Raw genomic sequence first — 14,686 nt, 5'->3', positions numbered from 1 at the left:
CCAACTTTCCTGTGATTGTCTAGTTGAGGTCAACACATGGTCAAGTACCTATTTACTATTGGGAATCAAGTTACCCTTTTGGTCAAGTACCTTTTTTTTAGAGTCTAGAGAATCCGCAGTTCAAGTACTTTATATCTTTGGGAAATTTAGAATTGCCATGCTCGGTCAAATGACAAGTCTTTAGTCTATAAGACTAGTTTGAAAGTCAGCTGTTTTTTTGTCTATTTTATTGCCCAAGAGACTTATTTGAGGGATAGGCCCCCTGCGTTTATTTCCCCCTATTTAATCCAGTCGAGGTTTTTCACTCATTGGAGTGTTGAGTTAATTAACTCTTAGTAGTTAATTGGTCACAGCCAACTTTATTGACTGTCTAGGTATCTTGTCAAAGTGTTGTTTGAGCTACTCTCATTTTATTACTTCCATACAGTTGATTAACTAATCAACTTGTGTATTTACTCTTATTTAATTAATCAATGATCATTGTCATTAAAAATCCCCAAATTGGACTTTAAAAATGACCAATTCATGTTTATATAAAAAGTGATAACTGCTCTTATGGCTTGTAGAGATAACCTGTATTTCACTGATACCAAGACCAATAAATTGGGGGAGGTTTTAATGCTTAGTTTCACATTATTGCCTTGGATGCAATATAAAAATAAAATGTAGAAACATCTCTGAATTCAGGAAAATAAGACCTTAAAATAAATAACAAATTTGAACATCATAATGATTTTGTCCCAATTTGCCTGCCAGGGGCCTTTGTTTAGATTCCTGTATAAGTCCGTGAGTGAGGATTCCGGGTCAGAATAGGTCCCCAGCAACGCTCTCCAGCAGTATGGGCTGACCAAAAGGATTGTGTGGACAGGCTCAGTGACTTGATGGCCTTAAAATCGAACAGACAAGAGAGTACTTATCATAAAGTACACGTTAGAGATGAGATTGTTTGTTTCCTGTATACCATTATACGTTGGATCTTTTGAAAGTCACACTTAGTCATGCTGATCATGTTATAGACAGGATTATTAGTTTTCATGTGAAGTCCATGACACTTCTGACGATACATTTGACCCACTTTCAGGTTAGTCATGGGGCACTCACAAGGATGTTGATGTAGGTTTTGTCACTTTGGAATTGAAATTTGCTAACACAGAAAATATATTTGATCAGTCATTGAACTCACTGAATGTCACTTCACAATGGGCTAGATAGATAATGGCAGCTGTAATTTACCACTACCTTTTCAATGTGATTCATAATACACCTTTCAGTTTGTGAATCAATCCCCTTGTTTTTTGCTCACCTGGCCTAAAAGGTTTAGGGTTGTTGCAATCTTCACAAGTTGTCTTTAACTTGTTTCAACTTTCTACGCTTTTTACTTTTTCTCCAAAATGGCTCATAGGATTCAGCTAAAAATGTGAATGGATGCTTGCAACTATAAAAGAGTTTTAATGGATAGTCTTTTGCACTTTGACTCTGTCCCAAAATTCTCTTTCTCCCCCCCCCCCCCTCCAGTTTGTTCAAGAGGTTCAAATCTGATTTCCAATATGACCACCACAGTAGCCATAATGAGAAGCTACTTATGGCCATGACCAATGGTAGGCTCTCTCTATCACAGATAGACTTGGGACCAATGCTTCAAATTCACTAGTAAGTAAAACATTAAAACCATAAACTCATTTACTGTTGCTATCAATATTGATAAATAATTCAAAATATTATAATTAATGTCTGTTGAAAATTTGTCTTAAAAAATCCTGCCCTCATTATTTTCCCAAGCTACTAAAATTTTGAGGAACTTTCAGACACTTTGAGGAAATAAGTAATACTGAATTGTTAGAAGTTGGCAGATGACAAAGTAGAGACAATTCATGGATAACAACTTCTTTATTGACTGTATTGATCCTTATTGTTATATAGTTGTTGTCCATAAATTGTCTCTACTTTGTGAAAAAAAATACTGAACTGAATTTTTTAGCCCAAACTTCCTTCAAAACCCCGAAATTCTGCACTGGGGATATATTTGTGAAATAATCTATATCTATCGGCATATGATTATGTTTTTGTTCTTGTGTATGCACATGAACATGCTCCAGTTTAGATCCTCATCTGTGTTGTACAGTCATCAAGTAGTCGCCACATGGAGGTGTGATCAGTATGGCTGTTACGATTCACTCGCGTATTCGGTGAATCGAACCGTTATTCATGGCCACTAGAATTGAATATTTATGAATATGCTGTCATGTATATTTACATACCCTGTACCTAAAAATATCCATAACAACATATTATATGCATAGATTTCTTTCAATGACAACACTCTAATAATATTTAATTTGATAGTATTGTTTTCAGTGGTCATTGTCGCATTTGAGCAGATACTAGTACCTGGATAAGTGCAGTGTATAAATGTATAATTTTTTAACTTATCCTGCATTACTCCGTATTGCATTTACTGCTGTCTTTGACAGAGAGACGACCTGTGTGAGATCCAGCTGCTGAAGAAAGTTGTCCCAACCAGCTCAGGAGGCAGCGCCCTCTCCCAGTCGGCACGTGACCCGGAAGTCATGAGGTCACACCAAAACACATAACTGCTATGTCACCTCCACGGACGGACATACTTTGTTTGTTTTTTATATTTTGCGTGTTTCTACATTCATTATATGCTGCTACATTGTTTCATGTTATGGGCCGTGACCTTAGGGTCTTCCCATTCGTAAATTGTAACGTTTATCGCTCGTTTGTGGCTCACGTCACAGTAATTTACGGGCGCAATGTTGTTCCCGCCATTTTGTTTTCTTTCCCGCCATTTTGGCCATTCACCACGTGGCCACGTAATTTCGTGTTCTGCGTTTTGAATTCTCTCTTTGGCTTGGGTAATACATTACGAATATGTATGTTGTTTTGGTGTGCTTAAAGCCTTGCCTTTTCGCTACCTTTCAGCGTAATTGTTTCCTCTCATAAACTTCAATATAATACGAAGTTTTTGAGTTACATTATGTCTCCCGTACTCACATGGTTACGTGTTTGCTTAAGGCTATGCCTTTTTGCTACCTTTTAGCGTAATTGTTTGATCTCATAAACTTCAATAAAATATAATGTTTTTGAGTTACTTTATGCTTCCAATACTATGTGATTTGGCCACATGGGTATGTGTTTGCTTAAAGCTATGCTTTTTTCGCTACCTTTAAGCGTCATTGTTTGATCTCATAAACTTCATTGAAATACAAAGTTTATGAATCACATTATGCTTCCCGCACTTTGTGGTTTTGCCACATAGTTATGTTTTGCTTAAATTCCAGATTTTCTGCCTCGCTGCACTTGTTGCCGCGGGAACAAATCTGGACGGGGCCGCCCCTTTCTGCCGTGATTGTACGACGCCCTGTACTTTCACAAGGCAGTGACGATGTTGCAGTCATTCGTCGCTGTGTTCCTTTAGCTCACGCGAGTATCCAGGACACACCTCGCTCAACGTGCTCGTCGACCCCCTTCTACGCGTACGTTTTTCCGACTCCGGTTCTCCCTCCCACGGTTCTTCAGAGATCCAGGCCACTCGACCCCTGCCATTGATATCGTCTGCACGCCTGACACAACTGCAGAAAGCCAAGGGCTATTCGGCTAGAGCGACCAAGGCTATTACTTCAGCCCACCGTCCATCTACAGGGGGACTGTATGCTGATAAATGATGCTCGTTCCAGGCACTTTGTTCTGACAAACACCAGGATCCGATGACAGCGTCACCGCAGATCCTGGATCAGTTCCTTCTGTACTTGCGCAGCACCCGTCGGTTGCAGGGCTTTACCACCCCCACATACCTGGTCGCCATCTACTCGGTTCTGGCCATCCCGGACGATCGGAGAAAGACGAAAATTCCCGACCTACGGGCCTGGCTGCGCTCGGTCAGTCTTGAAGACCTGAAGACCAAGTTCAGACCGCCTGCGTTGGATCTGAATGTGGTCTTCAACGCCCTTTGAACCACTCCCCTCGTCTTCCTTCTACGACCTAAATAAGAAGACGGGTGTTTCTACTGGTTTTGGCTACTGCCGCTCGAGTCCATGTACAGCACGCCCTCGACGTCTCCCGTGCCCGGTTCGAATGCGGTACCCAGGGCGCCGTTCATCATGGACCGTACTGGGACGTCAGCATAAAGACTCAACTCCCAGGACAGCCTGATAGATCATTCCTTGTCCCCTCCCCCCTCGTCCATTGTGGGTGCTGAGGATGAGGAAGAGCGTCATTATGCCCAGTAAGGGCACTGAAGGTTATTCTACGACGATCTAAAGCCTGCCGCAAGTCTAGGAAACACCTTTTTCTGCCGGTCTCCCCTTCGTCGCAGTCGTTGGTCAGCCGGAATACTTTTCCCTGTGGCTCCGGGCGGTCATCCTTAAAGTTTATGAAGCCGCCGGATTGGACCATACCCCCAAAGGCTATCACCTGACATGAGATCAGGGCGATCGTATTTACACTGGTTCTTCACGGTATACTGTTCCATCCAGTCGTTCAGGGAAGCCTGTTCTTGGCGATCGGACGCCGCCTTCACCAACCACTACTTCCGTGATGTAGCCTTGAAAGTTGTCGCCGGCGTTCACAGTTTTGGTCCCTGGTTGTAGCCCAACAGGTCATCTATCACCGACGCCACTGATTCTCCGATACCCTGAGCGGGGCCCGTTGACCTCTCTGGTGTTTATCACCCCAGAGAGGCGGCTCTCTTGCGTTCCGCATTCGCTCTTAGGTCAGTTTTAGTTTTGGGTTACCCCGACTCATTCTAATTCTGTCACCTGTCCGGGTTTTACTTTTTGCATCAACTCTCGTTTCCTGACGACAGGACTTGTAGTAGATGTGGACACCGGCGCCGACACCAACGCCGCTGCTTCTCCGATACCTGAGCGGTGCCCGTCGACCTCACCGGTGTTCCTTGCCTCCAGCCTAGAGGGCTCTCCTGCGTTTCGCATTCGCTCTTGGGATTGGTCGTAGATTTTGCCGCCGACGCCGCTGATTCTTCGATTCCCCGAGCGGGGCCCGTCGAACTCTCTGGTGTTTATCACCTCAGATTAGAGGGCTCTACTGTGTTTAGCTTTCGCTCTTTGGTAAGTTCTATATCTTGGCTACACGCCTCATTGTATTTCGGTTACCTATTCGGGCGTTTCGTTTTTGCATCGACTCTTGTTTCCTGAAGACAGGAATGGTCGTAGATGTTCCGGTCATCACTTGTATGCGGTGCGGATTCATCGGACCTTGACGAGGGTTTATTATGGTTCACATCTGCAGGTATGCCCACCGGCCATGCCGTCTGATAAAGATGCAATACGGAGTAATGCAGGATAAGTTAAAAAATTTAGTAAAATCTAAATATTTTTTACATTTGTATACTTATCCTGCATTACGAAGTCTTAGTGCCCTCCCTTTCGCTACGCTACCTCCCCACGAAGTTTCAGATGTTATGTTTAAAGCAGTTATGTGTTTTGGTGTGACGTCATGACTTCCGGGTCACGTGCCGACTGGGAGAGGGCGCTGCCTCCTGAGCTGGTTGGGACAACTTTCTTCAACAGCTGGATCTCACACATTTCGTCTCTCAGTCAAAGACAGCAGTAAATGCAATACGGAGTAATGTAGGATAAGTATACAAATGTAAAAAATATTTAGATTTTACTAAATTTATCAATAATTAACAAACCATGTCAAATAAATTATGATTTTATTGGTTCACTGAATATGATAAATAAAACATAAACTACTGACTTGTTATTGTAATTGTTAATTAACATTCGTATTCGTTACCCTATATTCGTGATATGAATCGTATTCGCCTCATAGTGTATTCATTGCAGCCCTAGTGATCCCTCATGTTTTACTTCACGTTACTTTTGTTTGCAGCTAAGTAGTTGGAGAGAAGACTTTTATGAGTCATTTGAAGAAACCCCTCTGATCATAGCTATCATCACATACATCGGCTATGGCGTCCTCGTCGTTGTCGGACATATCCGGGACTTCCTGCGGTCACAAGGATTTGAAAAGACAAAGGCAATTACAGAAATTAAACTTCCCGTAAGTTCCCAAATAGATTACATTTTGACTGTTCTCTCTCGATTGTTCCAGCAAAGACCTGAAGCAAAACCATAACAATGATGACAGTTTTGTTTTGTTTTTTAAAATATGTACTCCAGCAAGAAAATATGGTAATACTCAAATGCGGAATGCAGTAATATATTTTGTCATTGTTTTGTCATATATTTTTTTAAGATCAAATTTCAGGAATTTCGACTAAATATGTGTAATATAAGTAATGTAATCAACTTGGTCTGAACAAAATATTAGTAAATGGCCCTCTCTTATATTCACTTTGACCATGAATAGCTTTATTACAATTCCAAAATATAAGCTCCATTTAGCCCCTGATTTGGAAGAATATGTTGCTTAGTGCATCAATTGCATTTAGAGCAATGCCCCCAAAATAACATCTTTCTTCTGATATAGTATATTTTGAATTTCAAAATAAGTGATCTAAAACAGTATTCACCTACTCACTTGAAGTACCTTTTTTACCTTTGTGATATTGGTTAAGGCTGCCATGTCAAATGAGGTTAAATTTATCTCCTGCCAGGAAGTGGAAGGGGGATATAGGAATGGGTGCCGTCCTTCCATCCTCCCGTCCTTCCGTCCGTCCATCTGTTACATTTCGTTTCCAGAGCAGATGTTGAAAATCATACCATATTTCTTCACCAAACTTGGCACAAAGATAAGTCTAGTGGTGAGCTGGTGCCTTTTGATAGTTTGGGATTTAAATTTTTTTATTTTTTTGAGTTTCCATGGCAACGACTTTGACTTAGACTGAAAATGGCGGTAGTCCTCCTTTCCGGAGCAGATCTGAAAACCGTACCATATTTCTTCACCAAACTTGGCACATAATGTCATCTCGCAGTATTGAATACATTTCCTTTCTTGTTGGTAAGTTCTGCATTGCTTGTGTGTCTGTTCCTCCAAAAGTGTTATGGACACGGTTTTTGCATTCACCGACTAACTCCATGCAGAAACACAACTCATTACAAATACAACAGTGTAACTGATCTTAAACCTACTCAACTGTATAAACACTGCCTCCTATCCTGTATATATTCTTGTCAACCATACTCTGTACTTCACTTACTTGATAATGGTGTTAGAACCTACACAGAAACCATCACTCCTAATTGTAATAAAGAAGTTGTTCGTCCTTATGTCTCATCCTTACTCATTACAAATTCAGTAACATATTCTATCATAAACTGCAGATGGCAAAATAAGACCAGTAATAACTTTTTTTAGTGCTGCAATTAGGCCATTTGACAAAAGGCCCAGTGTACATAGTTCACAGGAGCTAATGCCTTGCACACGACCGGACATGTCATATTGGCGGGGGATATGAGTATTTCATGCTTGTTTTTCTTGTCATAGGGGTTTGTGCCACTCTATGCCAGTTGGGAGAGCTTCTACACACGGAATCTTTACCGCCGTGTGCGGGACTGCTGGAACCGGCCTATTTGCAGTGTGGCTGGAGCACATATGGACACACTGGAACGGGTCACTCCTGACCATGGGTGGAACTTCGAGTATGTATTCACAAGGCCAGTTGGCGGATTTCTCAATTAGCTATCTTTAACACTATGATGCGAACTACCCTCAGTTAGCAGCCATGAGTTATCTCCCCTACACCGTGTATACATCAAGCTCCTTCCCAGCCTGTGACTCCTTGGTTTTACTCCTGGTTTTATCACAACACTATGATGCGAATTACCCACAGTAAACAGCCATGAGTTATCTCCCCTACACCATGTATTCATCAAGCTACTTCCCAGCCTGTGATTCCTTGGTTTTACTCCTGGTTTTATCACAACACTATGATGCGAATTACCCACAGTAAACAGCCATGAGTTATCTCCCCTACACCATGTATACATCAAGCTCCTTCCCAGCCTGTGACTCCTTGGTTTTACTCCTGGTTTAATCACAACACTATGATGCAAATTACCCACAGTAAACAGCCATGAGTTATCTCCCCTACACCGTGTATACATCAAGCTCCTTCCCAGCCTGTGACTCCTTGGTTTTACTCCTGGTTTTATCACAACACTATGATGCAAATTACCCACAGTAAACAGCCATGAGTTATCTCCCCTACACCGTGTATACATCAAGCTCCTTCCCAGCCTGTGACTCCTTGGTTTTACTCCCGGTTTTATCACAACACTATCATACGAATTACCCACAGTAAGCAGCCATGAGTTTTCTCCCCTATTCTGTATAGACAAGGGGGCGGTCGGGTAGCCTAGTGGTTAAAGCGTTCGCTCGTCATGCCGTACACAAGGATTTTGATTCCCGACATTGATACAAAGTGTGAAGCCCATTTCTGGTGTCCACCACTGTGAAATTGCTGGAATATTGCTAAAAGTGGTGTATAACCATACTCACTCACTCACTCACTGTATACACAAGTTCCACACAGAAATAACCCGTTTACGAAGCTCTCTATTCTATTGCTGCCGCCAGTCAAAGCTGGTGATACTTGCAACCGACTAACCATTAAGTTTCCAAACAAGTGATGACAGTCGAGACGTCGAACACTCTTTCCCCATCTGTTATTTTCTTTGTTTGTCAATTTGAGTTTCTGTTTCATGTCAACTATCAAGTAGTTGGTATAGTAAGAATGTAAGGGGGTAGTTGGGTGATTTTCCGTTAGTCTGCAACCTTGAACCAATCTGACACAAACAAAAATTTAAGCGTGACTACATTTGGGCTTCGAGGGCAAATTTATAGATTCTTAGCTGCTGGGGTTAGATGGCAAATTTATAGATTCTTGGCTGCTGGGGTTAGAGGGCAAATTTATAGATTCTTGGATGCCACACTGAGTGTATCAAAGGTGTCACGCACTGGGAAAGAGTTTGTGTGTAATAGAGTAAGGGAGATAACTCATGGCTGCTTATTGTTGGTAATTTGAATCATGGTACAGTAGTGGAAGATGTTTTTTTGGTGAGCAATATTATTTTTTTCTTTGTCTGTTGTTTAAAGCCGCACTGAGCAATAGGGAGAGAAATAAAGTAACCAGGTGCTAAAGAGGCCAGTAGCATGTTAAGGTCGGGATGTAGCAGTAATTAAATAGAGATTGTTTGTTTTGTTTGTTTGTTGTTTAACACCGCGCTCAACAATATTCCAGTCTTGATCAGACTATCCAGTGATTGACATGGTGAGCATTGATCTGCGCAATTGGAATATGATGACATGCATCAACCATGTCAGCGAGCCTGACCTGGCGATCCAATTGGTTGCCTCTTGTGACAAGCATGGTATGCTAATGTGGATATTGAAGGGGGTAATAACTGCCTTTTTTTGGGTCAACTTTGTGCACTATTGATTGAGTTGCATAGAGAAAGGACTGGGTGTATTGGTAGAAGTTTGAAAATGTGTTGACAAACATATCATTTTACATTCAAACACAACTCATGTGAATGTAAATTCAGTGTAAACGTGAAGAAAAGATATATGCCTTCAATATCCTTTAAAAAAAAAATATGGATTTTATTTCTCATGTCAACAAATTGTTATTGAAGGTTGACAGGCAAGAAGAAAACTGTTATGAACTTTGGGTCGTACAACTACCTCGGTTTTGCTGAAAACACAGGGCCATGTGCTGAAGCTGTGGAGGTCACCACCTCGGAGGAGGGGGTGGGCGTGTGTGCCAGTAGACAGGAACTGGGTGAGTTGTTGTATGGAGGAGGGGGTGGGTGAGTTGTATGGAGGAGGGGGTGGGCGTGTGTGCCAGTAGACAGGAACTGGGTGAGTCGTATGGAGGAGGGGGTGGGCGTGTGTGCCAGTAGACAGGAATTGGGGGAGTTGTATGGAGGAAGGGGTGGGTGTGCCAGTAGACAGGAACTGGGTGAGTTGTATGGAGGAAGGGGTGGGCGTGTGTGCCAGTAGACAGGAACTGGGTGAGTTGTATGGAGGAGGGGGTGGGCGTGTGTGCCAGTAGACAGGAACTGGGTGAGTTGTATGGAGGAGGGGGTGGGTGTGTGTGCCAGTAGACAGGAACTGGGTGAGTTGTATGGAAGAGGGGGTGGGTGAGTTGTATGGAGGAGGGGGTGGGTGTGTGTGTTAGTAGACAGGAACTGGGTGAGTTGTATGTAGGAGGGGGTGGGTGTGAGTGCCAGTAGACAGGAACTGGGTGAGTTGTATGGAGGAGGGGGTGGGTGTGAGTGCCAGTAGACAGGAACTGGGTGAGTTGTATGGAGGAGGGGGTGGGCGTGTGTGCCAGTAGACAGGAACTGGGTGAGTTGTTGTATGGAGGAGGGGGTGGGTGTGTGTGCCAGTAGACAGGAACTGGGTGAGTTGTATGGAAGAGGGGGTGGGTGAGTTGTATGGAGGAGGGGGTGGGTGTGTGTGTTAGTAGACAGGAACTGGGTGAGTTGTATGTAGGAGGGGGTGGGTGTGAGTGCCAGTAGACAGGAACTGGGTGAGTTGTATGGAGGAGGGGGTGGGTGTGAGTGCCAGTAGACAGGAACTGGGTGAGTTGTTATATGGAGGAGGGGGTGGGTGTGAGTGCCAGTAGACAGGAATTGGGGGAGTTGTATGGAGGAAGGGGTGGGCGTGTGTGCCAGTAGACAGGAACTGGGTGAGTTGTATGGAGGAGGGGGTGGGTGTGCCAGTAGACAGGAACTGGGTGAGTTGTATGGAAGATGGGGTGGGTGTGCCAGTAGACAGGAACTGGGTGAGTTGTATGGAGGAGGGGGTGTGTTTGTGTGCCAGTAGACAGGAACTGGGTGAGTTGTACGGAAGAGGGGGTGGGTGAGTTGTATGGAGGAGGGGGTGGGCGTGTGTGCCAGTAGACAGGAACTGGGTGAGTCGTATGGAGGAGGGGGTGGGCGTGTGTGCCAGTAGACAGGAATTGGGGGAGTTGTATGGAGGAAGGGGTGGGCGTGTGTGCCAGTAGACAGGAACTGGGTGAGTTGTATGGAGGAAGGGGTGGGCGTGTGTGCCAGTAGACAGGAACTGGGTGAGTTGTATGGAAGAGGGGGTGGGTGAGTTGTATGGAGGAAGGGGTGGGCGTGTGTGCCAGTAGACAGGAACTGGGTGAGTTGAATGGAAGAGGGGGTGGGTGAGTTGTATGGAGGAAGGGGTGGGCGTGTGTGCCAGTAGACAGGAACTGGGTGAGTTGTATGGAGGAAGGGGTGGGTGTGCCAGTAGACAGGAACTGGGTGAGTTGTATGGAAGAGGGGGTGGGTGTGAATGCCAGTAGACAGGAACTGGGTGAGTTGTATGGAGGAAGGGGTGGGCGTGTGTGCCAGTAGACAGGAACTGGGTGAGTCGTATGGAGGAGGGGGTGGGCGTGTGTGCCAGTAGACAGGAATTGGGGGAGTTGTATGGAGGAAGGGGTGGGTGTGCCAGTAGACAGGAACTGGGTGAGTTGTATGGAGGAAGGGGTGGGTGTGCCAGTAGACAGGAACTGGGTGAGTTGTATGGAGGAGGGGGTGGGTGTGAATGCCAGTAGACAGGAACTGGGTGAGTTGTATGTAGGAGGGGGTGGGTGTGAGTGCCAGTAGACAGGAACTGGGTGAGTTGTATGGAGGAGGGGGTGGGTGTGAGTGCCAGTAGACAGGAACTGGGTGAGTTGTTATATGGAGGAGGGGGTGGGTGTGAGTGCCAGTAGACAGGAATTGGGGGAGTTGTATGGAGGAAGGGGTGGGCGTGTGTGCCAGTAGACAGGAACTGGGTGAGTTGTATGGAGGAGGGGGTGGGTGTGCCAGTAGACAGGAACTGGGTGAGTTGTATGGAAGATGGGGTGGGTGTGCCAGTAGACAGGAACTGGGTGAGTTGTATGGAGGAGGGGGTGTGTTTGTGTGCCAGTAGACAGGAACTGGGTGAGTTGTACGGAAGAGGGGGTGGGTGAGTTGTATGGAGGAGGGGGTGGGCGTGTGTGCCAGTAGACAGGAACTGGGTGAGTCGTATGGAGGAGGGGGTGGGCGTGTGTGCCAGTAGACAGGAATTGGGGGAGTTGTATGGAGGAAGGGGTGGGCGTGTGTGCCAGTAGACAGGAACTGGGTGAGTTGTATGGAGGAAGGGGTGGGCGTGTGTGCCAGTAGACAGGAACTGGGTGAGTTGTATGGAAGAGGGGGTGGGTGAGTTGTATGGAGGAAGGGGTGGGCGTGTGTGCCAGTAGACAGGAACTGGGTGAGTTGTATGGAAGAGGGGGTGGGTGAGTTGTATGGAGGAAGGGGTGGGCGTGTGTGCCAGTAGACAGGAACTGGGTGAGTTGTATGGAAGAAGGGGTGGGTGTGCCAGTAGACAGGAACTGGGTGAGTTGTATGGAAGAGGGGGTGGGTGTGCCAGTAGACAGGAACTGGGTGAGTTGTATGGAGGAGGGGGTGGGTGAGTTGTATGGAGGAGGGGGTGGGCGTGTGTGCCAGTAGACAGGAACTGGGTGAGTCGTATGGAGGAGGGGGTGGGCGTGTGTGCCAGTAGACAGGAATTGGGGGAGTTGTATGGAGGAAGGGGTGGGTGTGCCAGTAGACAGGAACTGGGTGAGTTGTATGGAGGAAGGGGTGGGTGTGCCAGTAGACAGGAACTGGGTGAGTTGTATGGAGGAGGGGGTGGGTGTGAATGCCAGTAGACAGGAACTGGGTGAGTTGTATGGAGGAAGGGGTGGGCGTGTGTGCCAGTAGACAGGAACTGGGTGAGTTGTATGGAGAAAGAACAGCTGAAATATATCACCTGGTATGTCCTTTCTTCTTGAAACTATAAACCAATTAAATGGGTTATTGCTCTTCTGCTGCCAGGTTATTTGGAAATTCACAAGGAGCTGGATGAGTTGATGGCTGAATTCCTGGGAGTCGAGGCGGCTGTCACCTTCCCAATGGGCTTCGCCACCAACTCCATGAATATGCCTGCCCTCGTGAAGAAGGTTAGTGGGATGATGGTCAAAAGGAAAGTTCAGCTACTGGGCTCTGGATTGATGGGGAATTCCTCATCTATGTGATATGAGAATTTGTATCACAGAATGTTGGTACAATAGCATTACAAAGAAACTTTTCATGCATAAATAATGTTTTTGAGTAACACTGACATTTGATATTAACAAGAAGGATCTGTGAAATTTGGAATGTATTTGACTTGCAAGTTTCACTTGTCCCAGAAACAAGTGCCATGAGATACATTGTATGCTGACTTATGTCCATCAACCTGGTACTGATACCTGGATGTCCGCCATGTGTCATGAGATACATTGTATGCTGACTTATGTCCATCAACCTGGTACTGATACCTGGATGTCCGCCATGTGTCATGAGATACATTGTATGCTGACTTATGTCCATCAACCTGGTACTGATACCTGGATGTCCGCCATGTGTCATGAGATACATTGTATGCTGACTTATGTCCATCAACCTGGTACTGATACCTGGATGTCCGCCATGTGTCATGAGATACATTGTATGCTGACTTATGTCCATCAACCTGGTACTGATACCTGGATGTCCGCCATGTGTCATGATCCATGTTTCGCTGTTTCCAGGGCTGCCTCATCCTGAGTGATGAACTGAACCACGCCTCCCTTGTCCTGGGAGCTCGCCTTAGTGGAGCTACAATCAGAATATTCAAGCATAATAGTAAGTAGGGGTTGGACGATACACCAACTGTCCTATTCCGATACGTATCACGATACCTTGCTCACGATCCGATACATGTCACAATACTTGCATGTGCTCTTATCTGTGATGCGCCATTTTTTTTATAGACATGATGGCCAAATACCTGGCACACTAATGAACACTAAAAATAATGCAAAGGGACAATATTGGGCTCATAGATTCAAAGATATCTTCCCGAGGCAAGAGAGTTCACTGACTTTAAAAGTCCAGTTTCCACCCTTCCCAAACTAGGCAGGTATTATGGAGTAACATTTTGGCTGGACTAACAAGTCTAACTAGTCATGCAATGAAATCGAAATCCGGTTGATTAACTGTCGTGCAGATTTTGGTTGATTGCAGGATTTGAAAAGCATGTGCACCGCCAACTCGTTGTCGTGTTTTTAATCAAATGTGTATGAGAGGTGGAATCTGATTGGTCCATTAGAGAGACTTAGAAGGGACATAACTCGTAATAGCAACTGGTGGCGCTACGATCGTGAGCAGGAATTCCAGCCTATTTCGGCAAGGGTAGAAACTGGACTTTTATAGTCAGTTAACTCTCTTGCTTCAGGAAGATGATTCAAAGACTAATGGAATGTTGCCCAAAAAACATCTTCTCAGAAACTGCTGTATCATGTGTCGTGAAATTTTACATTAATAATTACTGCCATAAGAGTGTTCTTTTAGGTCAAGTCTTTCTATGTCCTTCCACAACAAGCAGATCATCTTACATAGTAAATAGTTATAACAAAAATTATATCTCCAGTGCAGCTATACTTTCTAAGGGAGGACATGGGACGAGGCCAGTTGGCAGTCCAGACAAGTTTCATATATTTAAGAATGTCACAGTTTCCACATGGCATGAATTACACCAAATGTACATAGACAGGACCTGGGTACCATGCAACAAGGCCCCATTTGATGGCTGAAAATATTTATTTAACTTTTAACTAATTACAGGTGGCCCAGTCGTCTAAGGCTAAGTGGGCAGAGTTGCGTCCCTTGGGCACGCCAGACACCTATGATTGTGGGTT

General features: G+C 44.9%; 1 protein-coding gene across 2 annotated transcripts in view; it reads left to right on the top strand.

The window, feature by feature from the left end:
• The window catches only part of LOC139444073 (serine palmitoyltransferase 2-like), a 42,567-nt gene that overhangs the window by 17,142 nt on the left and 10,739 nt on the right, over positions 1 to 14,686 (top strand). For both annotated transcript variants that reach the window (XM_071224983.1, XM_071224982.1), the window contains exons 2-6: positions 5,875 to 6,045; positions 7,432 to 7,586; positions 9,582 to 9,727; positions 12,801 to 12,925; positions 13,538 to 13,631. In XM_071224983.1, the coding sequence (XP_071081084.1) occupies positions 5,875 to 6,045; positions 7,432 to 7,586; positions 9,582 to 9,727; positions 12,801 to 12,925; positions 13,538 to 13,631 (691 nt within the window). The remainder of the gene's footprint in view (positions 1 to 5,874; positions 6,046 to 7,431; positions 7,587 to 9,581; positions 9,728 to 12,800; positions 12,926 to 13,537; positions 13,632 to 14,686) is intronic.

The sequence above is a fragment of the Haliotis cracherodii genome, unplaced genomic scaffold (assembly GCF_022045235.1).
Source record: "Haliotis cracherodii isolate W230 unplaced genomic scaffold, xgHalCrac1.p SCAF_5, whole genome shotgun sequence".
In the NCBI taxonomy this organism is placed as follows: Eukaryota; Metazoa; Mollusca; class Gastropoda; order Lepetellida; family Haliotidae; genus Haliotis; species Haliotis cracherodii.
This window is presented reverse-complemented; position numbering and strand designations above follow the sequence as displayed.